This window comes from Falco rusticolus, chromosome 5 (genome assembly GCF_015220075.1).
Source record: "Falco rusticolus isolate bFalRus1 chromosome 5, bFalRus1.pri, whole genome shotgun sequence".
Classification (NCBI taxonomy): domain Eukaryota; kingdom Metazoa; phylum Chordata; class Aves; order Falconiformes; family Falconidae; genus Falco; species Falco rusticolus.
In genome coordinates this window covers 5,093,514-5,111,857 of record NC_051191.1, presented here as the reverse complement: position 1 = coordinate 5,111,857, position 18,344 = coordinate 5,093,514, and the positions used below count along the sequence as shown (strand labels likewise).

Genomic DNA, 18,344 nt, shown 5'->3' with positions numbered 1-18,344 from the left:
GGGGGGAGGTGTGCTGTGTTGAGCATAACAAAATTTTTTTTCTACCAGGCTTCAGTCTCTGAAGAAGCTGATGATGTTCACCTGTTTTGGATTTTGATGTGAAAATACCAAACCTTATTTTGTGACTTGTTATACCGCTAGGTTGCTGTTTGCTATATTACTTTTTCTGATGTAAATAGCCTTCACCATAGGATTGCTTTCCAGCTTATAGATTTTTGTTTTCAGCTAGAAGGTCAAGAAACTCTAGAAGTACTCTGACCAGTAGTTTCTCCTTTCCTGTGTATACATTCTGTAGTTGCATAAAACTAGCTTATAAAAAGAGGTTAGTGGCTTTAATTTCATGAAAACCTTTTGTTTTTTTAGAGAGAAGATGATGAAGAAATGCAAGCCTTAAAAGAGAAATTGAAGTACTGGCAAAGGCTGCGCCATGATCTTGAAAGAGCACGTTTGTTGATCGAACTTATACGTAAGCGTGAAAAGTTAAAAAGAGAACAGGTAAATGGACCACCTTTTAATTTGGTGAAACTTCTCTGAAGGAAAGATAGTTTAAGTATTTTCACACAGAGTTTTTGCAATAGGAAGACTGCAGAGTTTGTCTTTTAACCCTCATGTAGGATCAAAAAATATATGTGCATGCGTTCCTCATATATAAAGTTAATGTGGAATTGTAGAATGCTTTGAGTTTGAAGGGACCATTACAGGTCATCTAATCCAACCCCCTGCAATGAGCAGGGACCAAGTAGATCAGGTTGCTCAGAGTCCCGTCCAGCCTGAATGTTTTCAGGGATGGGGCATCTACCACTTCTCTGGGCAACCTGTCCCAGTAATTCACCACCCTCACTGTAAAAAATGTCATCCTTAAATCTAGTCTGAATATCTACTCTCTTCTAGTTTAAAACTATTACTGCTTGTGGTGTTGCAACAGACCTGACTAAAAAGTCTGTCCCCATCTTTCTTGTAAGCCCTCTTTAAGTATTTAAAAACCACAGTAAAGTTTCCCCGGAGCCTTCTCTCCTCCGGGCTGAACAAGTGCAACTCTCTCAGCCTGTCTTCATAGGAGAGGTGTTCCATCCCTCTGATCATTTTTGTGACCCTCCTCTGGACCCAGTTGAACCTGTCCATGTCTTTCCTGTGCTGCGGACCCCAGAGCTGAAGGCAGTACTCCAGGTGGGGTCTCACGGGAGCTGAGTAGAGGGGGAGAATCACCTCTCTCAACCTGCTGGCCATGCTTGTTTTGATGCAGCTGAGCATACAGTTGGCCTTCTGGGCTGCAAGTGCACATTGCTGGCCCGTGTTCAACTTTTCATCCATCAGTACCCCCAAGTCTTTCTCCTCAGGGCTGTTCTCAATCCCTGCATCCCTTAAGCTGTATTGGTACTGGGGGTTGCCCTAATTTAGGTGCAGGACCTTGCATTTGGCCTTCTTGAACCTTATGAGGTTCACATGGGTCCACTTCTTGGGTTTGTCCAGGTCCCTCTGCATGGCATCCTATCACTCAGGTGTGTCAACTGTACAAGTCTGCTTGGTGTTGTCTGCAGATTTGCTGGGAGTGCACTTGATCCCACTGCCCATGTCATTGATGAAGATATTAAACTGTACTGGTCCCAGTACAGACCACTAAAGGACACCACTTGCACTGATCTTCCTTTGGACATTGAGCCATTGATTACTGCTCTCTGGATGTGACTATCTAGCCAGTTCCTTACCCACCAAATTGTCAGTCCATCAAATCCATATCTCTCCAATTTAGGGAGAAGGATGTTGTGGGTGACCATGTCAAAGGCCTTGCAGAAGTCCAGATAGATGCCATCTGTAGCTCTTCCCTTGTCCACAGATGTGGTCACTCCACCATAGAAGGCTGCTAGTTTGTTCAGGCAAGATTTGCCCTTGAAGCCATGCTGTCTGTCCCAAATAACCTCCCTGTCCTCCATGTGCCTTAGCATAGTTTCTAGAAGGATCTGTTCCATGGTCTTCCCAGGCACAGAGGTGAGGCTGACAGGTTGGTAGTTCCCACAGTCCTCCTTTCTATGCTTTTTTAAAATGGGTGCAGTGTTTCCCTTTTTCCAGTCATCAGGGACTTCACCTGACTGCCAGGACTTTTCAAATATCATGGAGAGTGGCTTGGCAACTTGCATCAGCCAGTTCCTTCCGGACTCTGGGATTCATCTTGTTGGGTCCCATAGGTTTATATATGTTCAGGTTCCTCAGGTGGTCATGAACCTGATCTTTAGTGGGAGGGACTTTGCTCCCCCAGTCCACATCTTGTGGTCCATCTACTCACGAGGTGTGGGCAGAGGTTGCCAGTGAAGACTGAGGCAAAAAAGTTGTTGAGTACCTCAGCCTCCTCTTCATCCATTGTTACGTTCGCCAGTCATGTTCATTTCAGGGGGTATGCTTTCTTTGACCTTCCTTTTCTGGCTGACTTATCTTTAGAAGTCCTTCTTACCACTCCTTTTGTCCCTTGCCAAGTTCAGCTCCACCCATGCTTTGGCCTTCCTGATCCCATCTGTACATAACTGGGCAGTGTCCTTATACTCTTCCCAGGATACCTGTTCCTGCTTGCAGTGCCTGTGCATTTCCTTCTTGCCCTTTAGTGTGACCAGCAGGTCTTGACTTGCCTGTTCTGGTCTCTTAACTTCCTTTCCTGATTTCTTACACCTAGGGATCAAGAGCTCTTGCACTTTATGGAAAATGTCCTTAAAGATCTGCCAGGTCTGTTCTGTTCCTTGTCCTTGAGGACAGTTTCCCAGGGGTTTCTATTGACTAACTTCTTGAACAGCTGGAGGTTTGCTTTCCTAAAATTCAGGGTCCTGACTTTACTCTTCACCTGACCCATATCTGTCAGGGCTGTGAACTCCACCAGTGCCTGATCACTGCAGCCCAGGCTGCCTCCAATCCCGATGTCTCCAGTTGGCTCACTTCTGGTGGTGACTTAACAGATCCAGTACTTCATCCCCTCTGGCCAGGCTGTGTATTACCTGGCCTAAGAAGTTATCCTTAATGGACTCCAGGAGTCTCCTGGATTGGCTACAGCTCACTGTACTACTTTTCCAGCAGATGTTGGGATGGTTGAAGTCCCCCAGAGTGATGAGAGCCTGTGAGCCTGATGCCTCCTGTAGCTGGGATAAGAAGGCTTTGTCGATAGGCTCCCTGTGACCAGGCAGCCTGTAGTGAACACCAGCCACAAGGTTCCCTTTGCCTTGAACTCTTAATTCTTACCCATAAGCTTTCAACCTGCTCATGGCTATTCTTCAGAGACAGCTTTTTCACAGTCTGTCTAGTTCTTGATGTAGAGGGTGACCCTTCTGTCCCTCCTTCCTTGGCTGTCCCTTCTGAACAGCCTTCAGCCGTTGATAACCACTCTACAGTCATGGGATTTGTCCCACCAAGTTTCACTGATGGCAACTGGGTCATAGCTTTCTAGCAGCACAGTGGACTCCAGCTCTTCTTGTTTGTTGCCCATGCTGTGTGCGTTGGTGTAGAGAAATTATTTAACAATCCATTTTGTTAGACTAGTAGAGACAATTGGTTTCTGAAGAACTGTAGAAATTTTGATCTCTACAAGCTTTCCCAATACATGTGCCTATACTGAGTAGCACTTTTATTCTTCTGTCACCAAAAAATAAAGCTGCATCTGAGTCCTACAAGACTAGAGTTAACATTGCTGGGAGAAGAGATTTGATGAAGTGATAATGCCGAAAGATAGCATTTGATATGAAAACCTCGAAAGCAAAATGTTTGCACTTAAGAGTCTTTGTCCTTATCTATAAAAGCACTATTCCATTTTTACTTTTTGCAAGCTGTGAACGTTGATTGCAAGCTTACATAGTTTGTAATTCTTGAGTGCTTTCTGGAATTTTCATGCATCATTCCTGTACATTTACATATCACTTCCAATACATATGTATTTTATGTGTGTACGTGCATCTGTAGTGTTTTTATTATATGTATACACGCACCCCATTAATGTGTCATTAAGCATTTATTTTTGCCATAATGACACTGTTCAAATGTTGATAAATCCTTTTAAATGGCCTGAAAATAAAACTATAGAGGACTTGTAATATTGCTAAAAATAATGAAAATTCTGAAGGATGATCAAGTACTTGAATACGTTGTTGATTCTGTTTTTTTTAAATTATTGTCTTGGAATTTACAGTAAACATTGTTTTTAAAATTACTTTTTGTTTTGGCCTTAGGTAGCCTGTAAATGTTCATCGGTTTCTCTTTTTACACTTTGAACATGGCAATACAACGGAAATTTAATTTTAAACATGTTAACTTCAAATTGTTGGTCATGTTTTCAAATTGTTGGCAAAGTGTAAAGCTGTTATGTAACATCTTTTCAAAGAAAAATACAGTTAAAAAAATGGAAAATAATTCATAGATAAAATACAAATTTGAGTTCTGAGAAGCTGGAGTTGAAGTCGAGTCTACAATGAGGGGATGAGAATGACTTTTCTTATAAAGTCATCAGCTGAAAATGTTTGTCAGACAAATGCCAACTGATGATACTGAAAGTAGCATTAAACTTAAATACATTTATATTGTATTCCATGTCTAAAGTACTTCGCTATTGCTGCAAAACAACTTTAAAAGGGTATCTTAATGAAAAATGCTCTGTTGGATAATTATTACTACTTTAGGTCAAGATTGAGCAGGTTGCTATGGAACTGCAGCTTACTCCATTCACTGTACTTCTGCGATCAGTTCTGGACCAGCTGCAGGAAAAGGATTCTGCTCGTATATTTGCTCAGCCAGTGAACCTTAAAGAGGTATGTTTTGTTTCCTTATGTTTAGATATGACTTGGTGGCCCTTGAGTACAAGAAAGAAATCATTGCATGCAGAGTTGGGAGCAATGTTAACTTCTAATCTCTATTCTGATAATTTACATTATGAGTTATGACTTGCTGCTATGAAAGTCTATGCTTATATACCAAAATAATTTCTGGGAAATACTTGTACAGAATGACGTGGGTACATATTGATCTTTTGCAATAAGATTATTTGATATAGCAAACTCAAAGGGTGCCTGAAAATTTGAATGTAGATGCTGTGTTCTTGTTTGCAGGTGATACTCGTTTTCATTCACCGGGAAACTAGATACAGAGTGTCTGTGCATATGTGCATATGCCCATATACAACACACGTGTATAAATAATATGTAAACATGCATGCCTATATACATTGTATATATGTGTACATTTGCTACATACACATGTATATATTATACATACGTACACATATGTATAAACATATTTCTAAGTAGGCGGATGCATAAATACGTGTATAACATGTATATAAAACCACAGAATTCTAAAATCATGTAGTTTCAGCATCTATTAGCAGAGCTCCAGCTTGTTGCCCAAGATGCAGGGTCTTGTAATACGTGAAGTTCTGTTGGCATGCAAACGTTTGCAATATCAAGATGTGCAATTCTAAGCTACATCTTAAAGTTCTTGATTTGAGGTGTTACAAAAGATGTTTAAAAATGTGGATCAGTTAATAGCTAATGTTATTTTGTCTGTAATAAGATAATTTTACCCATTTGTGTTTTAAATATTTATTCAAAGGTTCCAGACTATTTGGATCATATTAAACATCCTATGGATTTCTCTACCATGCGAAAACGGTTAGATGCTCAAGGCTATAAAAACCTCAGTGAGTTTGAAGAAGACTTCAATCTTATCATAGATAACTGTATGAAATACAATGCAAAAGATACAATATTCTATAGAGCTGCAGTGCGGTTAAGAGATCAAGGAGGTGTAGTTCTCAGGCAAGCTAGGCGAGATGCTGAAGGAATCGGTTATAATAATGAAACTGGAATGCACTTACCTGAACGGCCTAAACTTGAGTCACCCCAGCCTTTCTCTTGGGAAGATGGTAAGATGTTTTTCAATTACTTTTAAAAGTTGCTTTTTTTTCATTACATACAGCCTGTACATTCCATACAAATGTTGTAATGTTGCTGTTCAGTTTGCTAAGTGTTCACACCCCTCTGCTTAAAAACGTTGCTTGAAAGGTTCAAGTGTTTCTATTCTACTACATCTGTTGCTAGAAAACAGTGTTATCCAGATTTTGATGCTGACAATGCCAGAACCTAATTTAACAAGATACATGAAAAAGGTTTTTAAATAGAGTGCTTTTTCACATGATTGTATGTGCTTTAAAGTCATGGAAAATGGCTACCAGTGCACGTAAACTTAAGCACATTCTTAAATAACGTACTGAATTAAAAAATCAAGTACACTTGTAATACTAGGAATTAAAATTACTTCTGACACAGACATCAGTTGTATGAGGTTTTGGCAGTGAAGGACAGTAATTAACATGTTTCTTTTATAACCATAATTTTGCCCTTCTCTTTGACAAGAAGGAAATCATCTATTAGGGTGAGAAGAATTAATTAGTCTTCCTTCTGACCTTTTAATTCTTTGCTCTGCTACTTAGCTTTCTTGTTCAAAATGCTGATCAAGAAGAATAATAATTATATAGTAGGAATTCATTTAGACATTTCTTCACTGGTAACGGTGAAGCTACTAAGACTTTAAGTAGCTATTTGATGATATTTTTTAATTCTGGCAAGTGAATTTTATTCTTTTTTTCCTCCTGTTGGTGGTGGTATTCTGGGAAACACTAACACGTTTCCAATTATACATGTTTTGACTTCAGTGGATAGGTTACTGAATCCTGCAAACAGGGCGCATATGTCCTTGGAAGAACAGCTGAGAGAGTTGCTAGAAAAACTGGATCTCACCTGTGCAATGAAATCCAGTGGGTCAAGGAGCAAAAGAGCAAAGCTGTTAAAGAAAGAAATCAGCATTATTCGCAACAAACTAAGTCAGCAACACAACCAAGCTCCTCAAATAGAATCAGGTATTGGAAGTTTTGAAGAAGAAAGTGCAGCGTTAGAACAAGATGGAGAAGAAGAAGGTAAGATTTTAAACCATGTTTAAATCAGTACTGTTCCAAATGTCTTCAGTCAGGTGCTTTAATCATGTGAATTAAAGAATTGTTTTACTGTTATTACTATGAATATTATTTAATTTTTAAATGGATAAAATAGCCACTTAATCACAACAAATGTTTTCAGAATATGAGAATGATCTTAAACAGAACCGCCCTCCATTATTTTTCACAGTTATAGCAAGGCTTTTTAATAATTGAGGTGTTAAGAATTGAAAATACAGACAATTGTACAAAAAGGAATCAAATGCCTGAGTGGAAAACACACTTTTGGAAATACACTTAAATGCCTAAAATATGTATTAGGGATCATGTGAGCCTAGCTCAGTGGTGCTGAAGACTCTGGCTTTTGTACTATCTTTTATAGCTTTTTGGTTTTTTATTCTCTACTCCAGACTCTGGGGAGGGGGGAGGGTAGGTTTTGGTTGGGGTTTTATTTATTTTAAAATAAACCTAACTATTGATAGGATTTAACAAACTTCACGTTGTAGAATCAAGTCATCTATATCTAACCAGCCTTTCCCCTTGAGCTTCTCTTACTCCTCAAAACATTGGTCTTGGGACTGCATGTGCTTTTGGCAAATTCCCGTTGATTTCAGTGAGAGCACTAACTTTATATTTCAGTTGAATATCATATTTGCATTTTTAGCTTTTAAATCAGTTACTGAGGTCTGTATTGCTCATTTTTAAATTATGCAAAGAAAACCTAGTCTCTCTTAAAAAAAAAAAGCTATCTTGACTTTCTTTCGCCGTCAGCTCTTCTCTAAAAAGCTAACTTGTGCTTTAGGAGAGTTAAAGAGATGTTTCGTTTTGAGTAAATGCATTAAATGGGAGCAGGAAAAAGCTTAAGGGAAAGTGGAAGCATGGTAATAAACAAAGCAGTTTGTGTCTGGTGCAGCTTGTTGCTATCAGAGTTTTTGAAAGGTAAAGTTATTAAAATGACTGTCCTTAACTGCCATTCAAACAGCAGCTTGGTGTTTTAATTCTTATTCATTCAAACAAGTTATATGTTTGAAATTTGAACAACAGTAGAAACAGTGTACATGAATCAGCATGCTTATCTTGCTCTGAGGCTGTTAAGTATTCTTAAAACATTTAATGATTTTTTTAAAATTTTACTTAATCTTCAAATGTTGATGCTACTGAATATAGTTCTTCAGGAATGTAGTTTCTGGCAGATAATGAATACATTTAACTTGTAGCTTAACATTTTTATGACACAGTCTTTCACTGCAGCTGCTGTCCAAAACAGTCCAAAAATGAGTAGTAGCTGTTTTGTTGTATTTACAGTGTGCTTTTTTAGAAAAAGCATAATGAAGAGCATGATCCGGAGTTGATTGGCGTTGTTGTTACAGTTCTGATTTAGTGAAGACTAATAGTCATTAGTTCAAATTTCAGTTCTGAAATGGAAGGTACTTAGAGGAGTGAAGAAAACAAATTGCCAAAAAGAAAGATGAGGAAAGTAGCAGAATCCGTGCCCAGGATCTCTGTAGGAGCTGATTTTAGAAGAGCTGTAGATTACTCCCTTGTAATTCTGTTTTCACTTTCTGATCATGTGAAGAATATAGTGCCAGAATAACTAATTTAGGTTTTAGTCTCTAAATAGTTCTCAAGTGTTCTTCTGTGCTTAAATCTTTTTGTGACTATTTTGTAATTAATTGTAAGGAAATCAGAATGTGTTCGCAAAGAACAGTCACCTTGGACATTCTAAACTATAGGCTTTTTTAATTGGTAGTACTTTAAATGTGCTTATCTGATCGTAATTTTCATTCTAAATGTCTTCCTGAAATACTGAAATACTAATTCTAGTGCTTGTGTGCCTTCAAAGGATGTGAGCATAGTGACACTTCATTTTAAAAATATATTTTTAATGTGAACTCTGCTGTTGTTTGATTAAAACAATGGGGCAGAGATTTTTCTGCACTTAGAAGTCATTGATTCCCAAGTAAGCATTGCTGAGCCAAAACCAAAACAACATAGGGTTAATATTTAATCCACTACAGATAAAGGGCTTGAACCCTTGAGTTGTTAGCACCTTTTTTCCAGGTGACATAGAAAAAATTAACTAAATTTTAAAACTTCATGAGATAGCATAAATATTACACTGGTCTCATACAGTTACTCTAGAGTAAGCATCTTCTTTCTTCTTAATTTAAAAGTATATTTTGGAAGCTAGGAAGAAGGTTTTAATATCTTTTGAGTTGGACAGTTGTGGGTTAGGAAATCCTTCTATTTGGGAATTCTGCAACAGTAGAACGTTTATTTTCTTCCCTGTCACTTGGGATATAAAACTGAAACTAGTTTTGTATGGTCACAGTTATATCTCCGTTGTCTCTTCCCAGCATGGAATTACTGGAATTGACTGGGACATGATCATGTTAGGGGGAGAGAGAAGAATTAAAAACCCAACCAAATGAAAAACCAAAACCCCAAACAAAAAAAAAAGCAAAAAACCAAACCCACCCAAAACAAACCACAAAGAAGAAGGAAGAAAAAATGGTAGAGGGTGGTTTTTCTGATTTTTCCTATCAAGTCTACATTGACAAGTGTGTATTTGCCAACTAGTGGCTAATCAAGCTGCAGGACTTCAGAGATGGTTGTTGGCTCTTTTTCCTCCCCTTAAGGAAGTATAAAAGGTTCCACAGCTGTAAAACAGCTTTGCAAATCTTGCCTTTCTGTAAATTTTATACCACGTTTTAGGTCACTCTAGTAAATCAGGTTACAAATACTTTTTTTTTTCTTTTTATGCTTCTGTGATAAAATTTGTCTTAGGCAGGTAAGGTAACTATCGATAAGGTGAAATAGTTAAAAATGTATATTATCAACAATTTTTCTTGAATGGCAGTGTAATTGCATTTAACAGATAATCATCCACTACCCCAATTTTATATTTAAAAAAATGGATTGATTTTTTTTTTTTTTAGTTAATTAAACTAACATAACTGCATGAGAAGTAAAAAGTATTTTTCTAGGTGTCAATTGTTAACACCAGTTGTAAACACCTACTTTTCTATCCCTGTTACATTCCCAGTATAAAAGTAGGAACTACTAACTAGGACAGATTGTTGCTAGACAAGGTTTGTTTTTAAAATGTTATGCTTTGTTTCCAAACAGAAATTTATTTGGTGGGCTGCACATTTATAGTGAGTTTTATAATAGACTTTATAACTACAGGTTTTCAAAAATCACACTCTATTTATAATTTTTTCAGGAGATAAATCTCCCCCTAAACTTGAACCATCAGATGCATTACCTCTTCCTTCAAACTTGGAGACTAATTCAGAACCACCAACCCTCAAACCAGTAGAACTCAATCCAGAGCAGAGTAAGCTTTACAAAAGAGTAAAATTTGATAATGAATTATATAGCACTTCCATTCAGAAAGAAATAAATGGACACACTCCAGAACACTTACTTGACAGTAATCTCAATGAGTCGACTGTTTCTGCTGTAGCTGAGTCATCAACTGATGTAAACAGACGTACATCCATTCTCTTCTGCAAATCGAAAAGTATAAGCCCCCAAAAGTCTGCAAAGAACACTGAAACCCAGCCAACTTCTCCACAGCTAGGGACCAAAACCTTTTTGTCTGTAGTCCTTCCAAGGTTGGAGACACTTCTGCACCCAAGGAAAAGATCAAGGAGTGCATGTGGAGATTCTGAGGTTGATGATGAGTCCCCTGTAAAGCGCTTGGATACAGGTAAATGTTACAAAACTTATTTGAATGGATGCATCTCGAAAGTTAACATACCTGATAATTTTTTGACATACATGTAATTGGTAATCTTCAGATTTTAGCACTCGGAACAGTTTTTCCTTACATTTGAGTAGTTACAGTTTGGAAAATTAATTTGTGTTGGCCCTATGTAGTTAGACCTGAACCAAGTTTTACTTTTTTCGCTTAGCAGTGGGATCTTTGAATTTACATGTGTGGGTGGGTGCCCTTTTTTTTTTTTTAAGGCAGTGTTCTGTTTTATTTGTTGCAACCAATAGGAAAGGTGAATCAGCACCTTTTTTTTAAAAAAATTCCCCGTGAAATTATATGGAAACTTCATATATGGTGCCAAAACTAGAACTCTTGTGAGGAGGAGCATGGAAAATACATCTTCCATGTATGACTTTTCTGCTATAGTGTTACTCCAAGCATATTTTCACATTATGAAACTGATGACTGTGTGTGGGGTGCTTTGTGTACCCATGTATTTTATGGAAGTGTTAAAATCCCAAAGTATAATGACATTTCCTGTGTTTCTTTTTTTTAGTCGGTGCACTTTATTTAAAGTTGAAGAATCTAAGTGTAAGATTATGGTCTTAGTGAGATTTCTCTAAAGAGCATTATAGAAACAAAAAAGTTATCTTGATAACATCGGTGCGGCACAGTTGAAGATGTTAATTACACCTTTTCTTAGTGAACTGTAGTTCTATTTATTGGAGACATTTGAATAAAACCCTCTTTGAGGAAGAACAGCAGCAAAAGGAAATTACTTAAGTATATTTCCTTAACAACAATCCATGGCCATTGCTATGACTTCAATATCACCTTTGAAATAATTATTTTTGTTTCATTGTCATGTTGATAACCCGTATGCAGTTATGAAAACAGCATGTGTATTTTTGTGGGTTTGAGTGAAAGATACAGTAATGTAGTTGAACGTTTATTATGAACATGTGATTCAAAAGCTGTCTGTATAAGATTGGGGGGCATGTGTGTGTGTGTGTCTTTTCATTTAGATTCTTGTTTGGGTTTTCTGTTTTGCCTCTTTGGAAAGCCCAGTTTCCATTCTTTTTTCTAACAGCTTGGAAAGAGGTATGGTTTTGATGTGGTACTTTAGTTCTGAAGTAGGAATCATGTGAAGGTAGTATGATGATACAAATGAGTTAATCTTCAGTAGTGACATAAAAAGCTTTCATTTCCAAATATTCCAATATACCAGTCTTTAATCTAGGTAATTTCTTACATAGATTGCATTTTATCACATGCACACTGAATAATTTTGTGCTAGATCACACCAGGAATTAATACTGATTCCTTGAATTCTTCATCTTAAACTTTGTAATTTATTTCTTTTTGTGGAAAAAATGTTTTTATTATATATGAAACCTGACTTAATTCTTGACCAAAGACAATCCCACCAGTTTTCTGAATACATTTAAAATCTTGTCATTTTGTTCCATTTCTGTCTGTGGAGTTAGGCGTATGTGGAGCATATATGCTTTTGATTATCTTCAAAACAAAAAAAACTCAACCCAAACAATTATGGATGTTTTCTTCTTATTTTAGTACTCTTCCCATTTCAGAATTTCTAGGCTTGTGGATTTTTTTTTTATGTAATATGTAGGCTAGTAACAGGAATAAAATTCAAAAGGTTAAAAGATTACCTTTTTAAAAAAAAAAAAAAAAAAGAAATAAAATTCTGTAGCCTCTTCCTGAAGCTAATGAAGATATGCGCAAAATTAAATTTACATAGAACTAATACTTAGGGGGTGTTTATATTTAAACCTTTAATTTCTTTGTTCAAGAAGAGACTGTGTATGTGAATTGAAATGTTTTAGCCATATTAAATTCACCTGAAGGTGTTCTAGTTATTCTTTAATAGTATGTTTTATATGGTCCGTACCAATGTGTCAGCTTATCAAGTGTTATTCCAGTGATTCTTTTTCCCTTTACAACTAAATACTTTGCTGTCATGTTGGAGATTTTTTTCCTCATGTTATTCTCAGAGTTGTCTCTCCACACTAATTTAAGCAATTTGCAGTTGGCAGCTATTTTGAACTACGATTCAGCAGGAAACCAGCATAAACCTCAGATGCTTTTCAGGATTTAAACAGAGTTGAATTGTTTTACTTTCGCATAATGCAAACTAGTGTGGATTCATGCAGATGTCTCTGTTCTGATAAAAATAAATTAGATTATACAGTAATATGTTGGGGGTTTTTTCTATCTGGTTATTTTTCACAATATTTTAATTTCATGCTGCTGCTAAGAAACGTTACGATTCAAAAGAATTCAGCAGACATGAGCTTTTCCCTCCAAAGCCATACTGTGATAGAAAAGGTATGTGATTCAGGCTTTTTACATGTGTTCTTTTGAGTTAGCAACTTAACGAGCAATCACTGTCGTTGAAAATGCATTACTGTTGCAGTTTTCTTTGACTGGTGTGAATGGTATATATTCTCAGTTCTAGTGGATACAGGAAAAAAAATCATTTAAAAGGACTTTGCTTGATATACAAAGCATTGAAATTTTTAAGTGATCAAGAGCTGCACTGTCACATCTTTTTTCGTCCTTATCTTTTTATAACCAGTGTGGGGGTTTTGCCATTACTTAAGGATGCTTTATTGTTTTGTCCTTCACCTTACTCAGTCTCCTCAATTTTTCCTGCTTTCATGTCACTCACATGTATTCCTATATGAAGAAGTTCAAAGGAACACGCTAAAGCTAACCTAGTTAAGTAAAACCACACCTACTTTGTCTGATGTTTTGTTACTCATAGACTGCCTTTTATGCTCTCTTGAATTACATTTGAGGTTGGTGTGCTTGCCAGTTAGTTTCAAGAAAGGCACATACAGGATCCATTGGCATACTATTTTATAAGTATGGTGGTCCTATATGTTGTTAGTTTTCATATACAAAATAATTACTGAACTACTAGCTTTTTTCAGAAATAGGCAATTATTGCACAGCGACTTACCTTCAGAGAGGACTGAAAGCAGTTCACTTTAATACTCAGACCTCCCTTCATATGTCAATCTTCGTTAAAAAAATATGAAACAAGAGCATAATGTAACCTTAAATTTTAATTTTGTAGCCTTCTACTAGAGCATTATCACATATAGCACATCTTAGATACACAGCACATCTTTCTCCGTAGTTGCTATGTGGAAACTGACAAGTACATAGTGGAGAGATGTGTAAAAATTTCCTATACATATTTGATGTGTCTTGGTTTTACTTCATATGGTATCTAGCAACTTCTAAAAGAAGATAGGTTGTTTTGATTTAGGAAATCTTGGTCACATCAGAGATTGATGATTCTTGAAGTTTAGGCATGGTAGATCTTAACTGCAACAGTTCAATGGCCTTTTCAAAATATCCATTGTATGCTTACCTTCCTCTTTTGCTACAAAGAGTAGTTTTTGGGTTTTGGGTTTTGGTTTGTTTTTTTTTTTTTGTCAGGAAATTAGCTGGTGCAGTTATTACATCTGAGAAAAATGAAACTGATTAATGGATAGAAGGTAGATTTTACTGACCATTTGAAACTTTGCCTCTATCAGTTGTGTAGAGGTAGAATAAACTCCTGGAACAAATGATTGTTTTAAGATAACTTCTGAGCATTGTAAAATGCTAGATTAGGTTCAGAATAAATTTTCATGTTGTTCTTGGTTTCACACATTTAGGATAGTAATTTGCAGTTACTGTGTTTACACCCTCTATTTTAATTAGAAACTACTACATAAATATTAAGTTAGTAAGAAACTATGTGAGTACTTAGAATATATTATCTTAAAACAATCATTTTAATTTATAGAATTAAAATTGCAAATAGTGATTATTATAGTGCAGCATGTTGGCTTTTTATTATTTCTTGGCTAGATAGCAGTAATAAAAAAATTAAGTGAAACATGTAATTTACTTGGTATTCTTGCTTCTAGCTACACAGATTTTCTCAAGGCACTGAAACAGATATAAACAAATATTTATAACATGGATCACTGAATTAGTTTTTAACACAGTAAAAAGAGCAGGATTTCTTGGGGGGATGAGGGAATTTATAATTTCTTAATATATACTTTGCATGCAGTTGTCATTATACAACAAACATGCAATTGTACCTTATTAAATCTATTAGTAAATGTTGGGCTGACTTTGTGTCTGCCCAATCACTACAAAATGTTTGACAGCATTTAACTGTCTGCAAATTACCTTTATGTGAATTCCACTTGTATCTGATACAATTGAATATTGTAGCAATGACCATTTTTACTTAAATTTTATTTGGTGTGATAAGTATAGAGATTATATCTGGGTAAGACAGAACACAGGTTCTTTTTTGAATTCTTTCAGTACTTGATTTCTAATAAATCCTTGGCGCTCTGGACCACCAGCCAATTTGATTAAAAATCAAGCTTTACGCAGCATTCAGGAACAATTCTCTAAATGGAAGAAATGAAAGTAAAACATGCATGTCTAAGAACGTAACTTACATCCTCTAAGTTAATAACAAACTTAAACTAGAGATTGCTTAGTGAAAAAACAAATTGTCATGATTACTCGTCTGATTAACATTGACAAGAATGATAATGTATACATATATTCACGAGTAAGATGCAGTTACTTGACTACTTGACTATATCTACTGACAGATCTAGAGTCATTGTACTTTGAATTAAAACTACTCTTTTTGTTTTCTTTTTTCTTTAGATGCATAGTGGTTGTTTCCTGTAAAATCTGATGTGAAGTGTAGTTATCTAAGTACTTAGCGATATCCAAAAACTTCAACTGTTTGCCTTCAGGAAGTTTCAAACCAAAACTTTTTATGGTGCACATGCAAACAAACAAAGCATTGGAGATTGCGAAGGCCTAAAAGGAATTACCCTCTGGCATGTTAGATTTGTCAGTGTGTGGACACAGGGACTACAGGGAGCTCCATCCACTGCTGAGTTGTCAGGATAAAATTAGGCTGCACAGCAGCCCATAAGTACCAAAGAGGCTGAGAAAATGAAGCTTGACTAGAACAGTACGAAAATTATTGGGGGAGATGATAGTGGATTTGTGCTTGGTTTTTTACAAGTTTGGTTGGGGCTTTTTTCTGTGTGTTTGGTGTTTTTTTAATTTTATTTTTTTTTAATTGGATAGTAGGCCACTAAGGAACTTTGACCACTTGCTAAGAAAATAAGCCAGTTTAAGGGGACACATTTGAAAACAACTGAATGCTTAATTTCTTTATTTGTATTTGGCCCACTCAAGCTTTAGACAGGAATTCTGGCAGCCCTGCTGAAGTTTTTGCCAATTTAATTTCTGGAAAAGTTTTGAGAAAGAGGAGATGATTGTTGTAATAAATGTGGAATAAAATAACCGCATAAGACAGAAGGAGGGGGGAAGGAAACTATTATATACCAGTCAGCAATTGCAATGACATGGAAGAGAATAAATGTTCCTTTTATTTCATCTAAAGAACCATAGTATTAACTTCCTCACCATTAAAAATCCTTTCCTTATTTCTTGATTTATATTATTGGAGGGAATTTTGAGCAACATAGGCAAGAGCGGTGGGACTTAATGAACAGCTATGTATATGGGGGGTTTGTTCTTTTTTAAGGCTTGTGAAGTGTATGCATCCGTTAAGTTATAGTATGCATTGATATTTCAGAAGTTTTTCTTGGGTTTTAAACATGTTAATTTCTTTGAAAGTACTATTTTTTGGGTTATTTTTAAGATGTTAATTATTAGCACCTGACTTAAAATTGCTGTGTTCTCTGAGATCAGTATAACTGAATCTTCTGTAATAATAAAAAAAAAATATTTCTACATGCCATTCTGTTCTTCTTGATGCTGTAGGAATTGTGGAGCCTTTTACTGTATTCTGGTATTTTCTTTTTTCAAAAAAAAAAATAAAAAAATTAGCTCATTTCTTGTCCCAGGTTTGGGTTTCTAAAAATAAAGTCATAGTCCCTTATGTGCTTCATCAGTGGCATTTAACACTAATTTTTCTGTGTGGTGCAGATGGTAAACAGAGAAGTGTGCGATTTATTGAAGATATAAAAAAAAAAAAAAAAATAACGAATTTGGAGATCCATACTGTGCTTATAAATTAAGAACACACTTGCCATGGTGTTGGGGCTGAGTATAGATAACCTTCTGTCTTCCAGTTCACAGGCTTAGGTACCGTGAAGTCCCTTGTATCAGGTACATCGGGTGCCAGAATTGAGCAGATCACCATTATATTTGACCTATCTGCAATGTCATAGAATAGTTTGGGTTGGTAGGGACCATTAAAGGTACAGTAACTTCAGGCACTGAACCTGACACTCAAAAATAGAAGTGACTTGGGGCTTATTCTACTACGAGCGGAGAGAGAGAGACACAGTTCCTACATGATTGACTGCAAGATGAATGTTGCTCAGAAAAAGTTTGTGCGTGGGTTGAATTGTTTGGGTTTTTTTGACTTTCCACTTTTTCCCCCTAGATGAGAACAGATAATGTAGTTACATGCATAGAGGGAGGTCCTCCTTTCATAAAGAGTAATTATGGTAGTATGTTTTCTTTTACTATGTCATACACACAGGCCAGTATTTTGGGATGGTTTTGCTTGATAGCGCTCTTCAGTGTTTCCCCTTGTAGTACCCAGACACAGGTTTTTTGGTGTGCATAGAGGAAGTGTACAGGTTGAGAAGGTATCCCATACAAAGAAACAGGTATTACTCAAGAATAGGTAAAATACTTGAAACAAAGTTGCTTTTGTTGGTGCCCAAACAGTGTTCATTGGTTGTGCTCTCACTTGGACTGTCAGACCATGCTATCCTAACATGGGAACTCTCTGCCCACTTAATTTTCCTTTTTTTCCTTCATTTCTTCCTTTATTTTTCCTTTTCTCCTCCCTCCAAAGCTGTAATTATACAGCTGTCACTCAGAAATTACTTTCTAACAACATGTAATTGGAAAAAAGTGGAGATGAAAGCAGATGTTAAGAACTAATCATCAGCTGGTAAGAATGGTTAAGTAATACCGAGTTCTATAAAAATATCTTCTTCTTGAAAAGTATTTTAGATCTGAAGGAGGGGGCAGGGAACATACTCTAGATTCATCTGATTAGATACAATGGTGTCAATAGGCAAGGTGGCCTTAATTTTAACTCTGTGTTCAGTGCTGCCTAAAAATAGCAACGCTGGGTTGGTGTTTAATATCCCTTGATTATCTTCACTTTACAATGCTTCAAGCACTGTCAGGTTGACTGCATGAGCAGTGAAGCGTGTTGTTTTGTCTTTTCGGCTCCTTTTGTTGAAGCCAGGAAGGCAGTCTTAGGATTGCAAGCGCAATTAATTTTTTACTAGGCTGGAATAAATTTTAAAGCGATGTTACAGTCTGTAAGATGATTCAGATCATACACTGGATCTTTTATACTGAATCACTTGAAGTTTTCATCTCCTTGTGCAAAATACCTCTCAGGGTACAAAAGGCCTGGAAACTTAGGTCCACAAATGCAGCTGGTAACTTAATGAAGCAACAGGCTAATTCAAGAACTTGCAGTTTACTGCATTGTCCTGTATGTCATCTCAGGAGCGGCAGATCTCTGGTAAACATTCCTGCCTTCATCTTTCTTTCAGATGGCAACTTCAGTTTCTGTTCCCTGTCCTAGAATGAGGCACAAATTAA

At 36.4% G+C, this 18,344-nt stretch overlaps 1 protein-coding gene across 11 annotated transcripts in view; it reads left to right on the top strand.

Moving 5' to 3' along the window:
- BRD1 (bromodomain containing 1) overlaps nucleotides 1-18,344 on the top strand; it is a 74,359-nt gene that overhangs the window by 34,863 nt on the left and 21,152 nt on the right. For 8 of the 11 annotated variants that reach the window (XM_037390467.1, XM_037390468.1, XM_037390464.1 and 5 more), the window contains 5 exons: nucleotides 364-495; nucleotides 4,647-4,775; nucleotides 5,575-5,887; nucleotides 6,677-6,937; nucleotides 10,182-10,670. In XM_037390467.1, the coding sequence (XP_037246364.1) occupies nucleotides 364-495; nucleotides 4,647-4,775; nucleotides 5,575-5,887; nucleotides 6,677-6,937; nucleotides 10,182-10,670 (1,324 nt within the window). The remainder of the gene's footprint in view (nucleotides 1-363; nucleotides 496-4,646; nucleotides 4,776-5,574; nucleotides 5,888-6,676; nucleotides 6,938-10,181; nucleotides 10,671-18,344) is intronic. The other 3 variants (XM_037390471.1, XM_037390472.1, XM_037390473.1) reach the window with 2 other exon arrangements.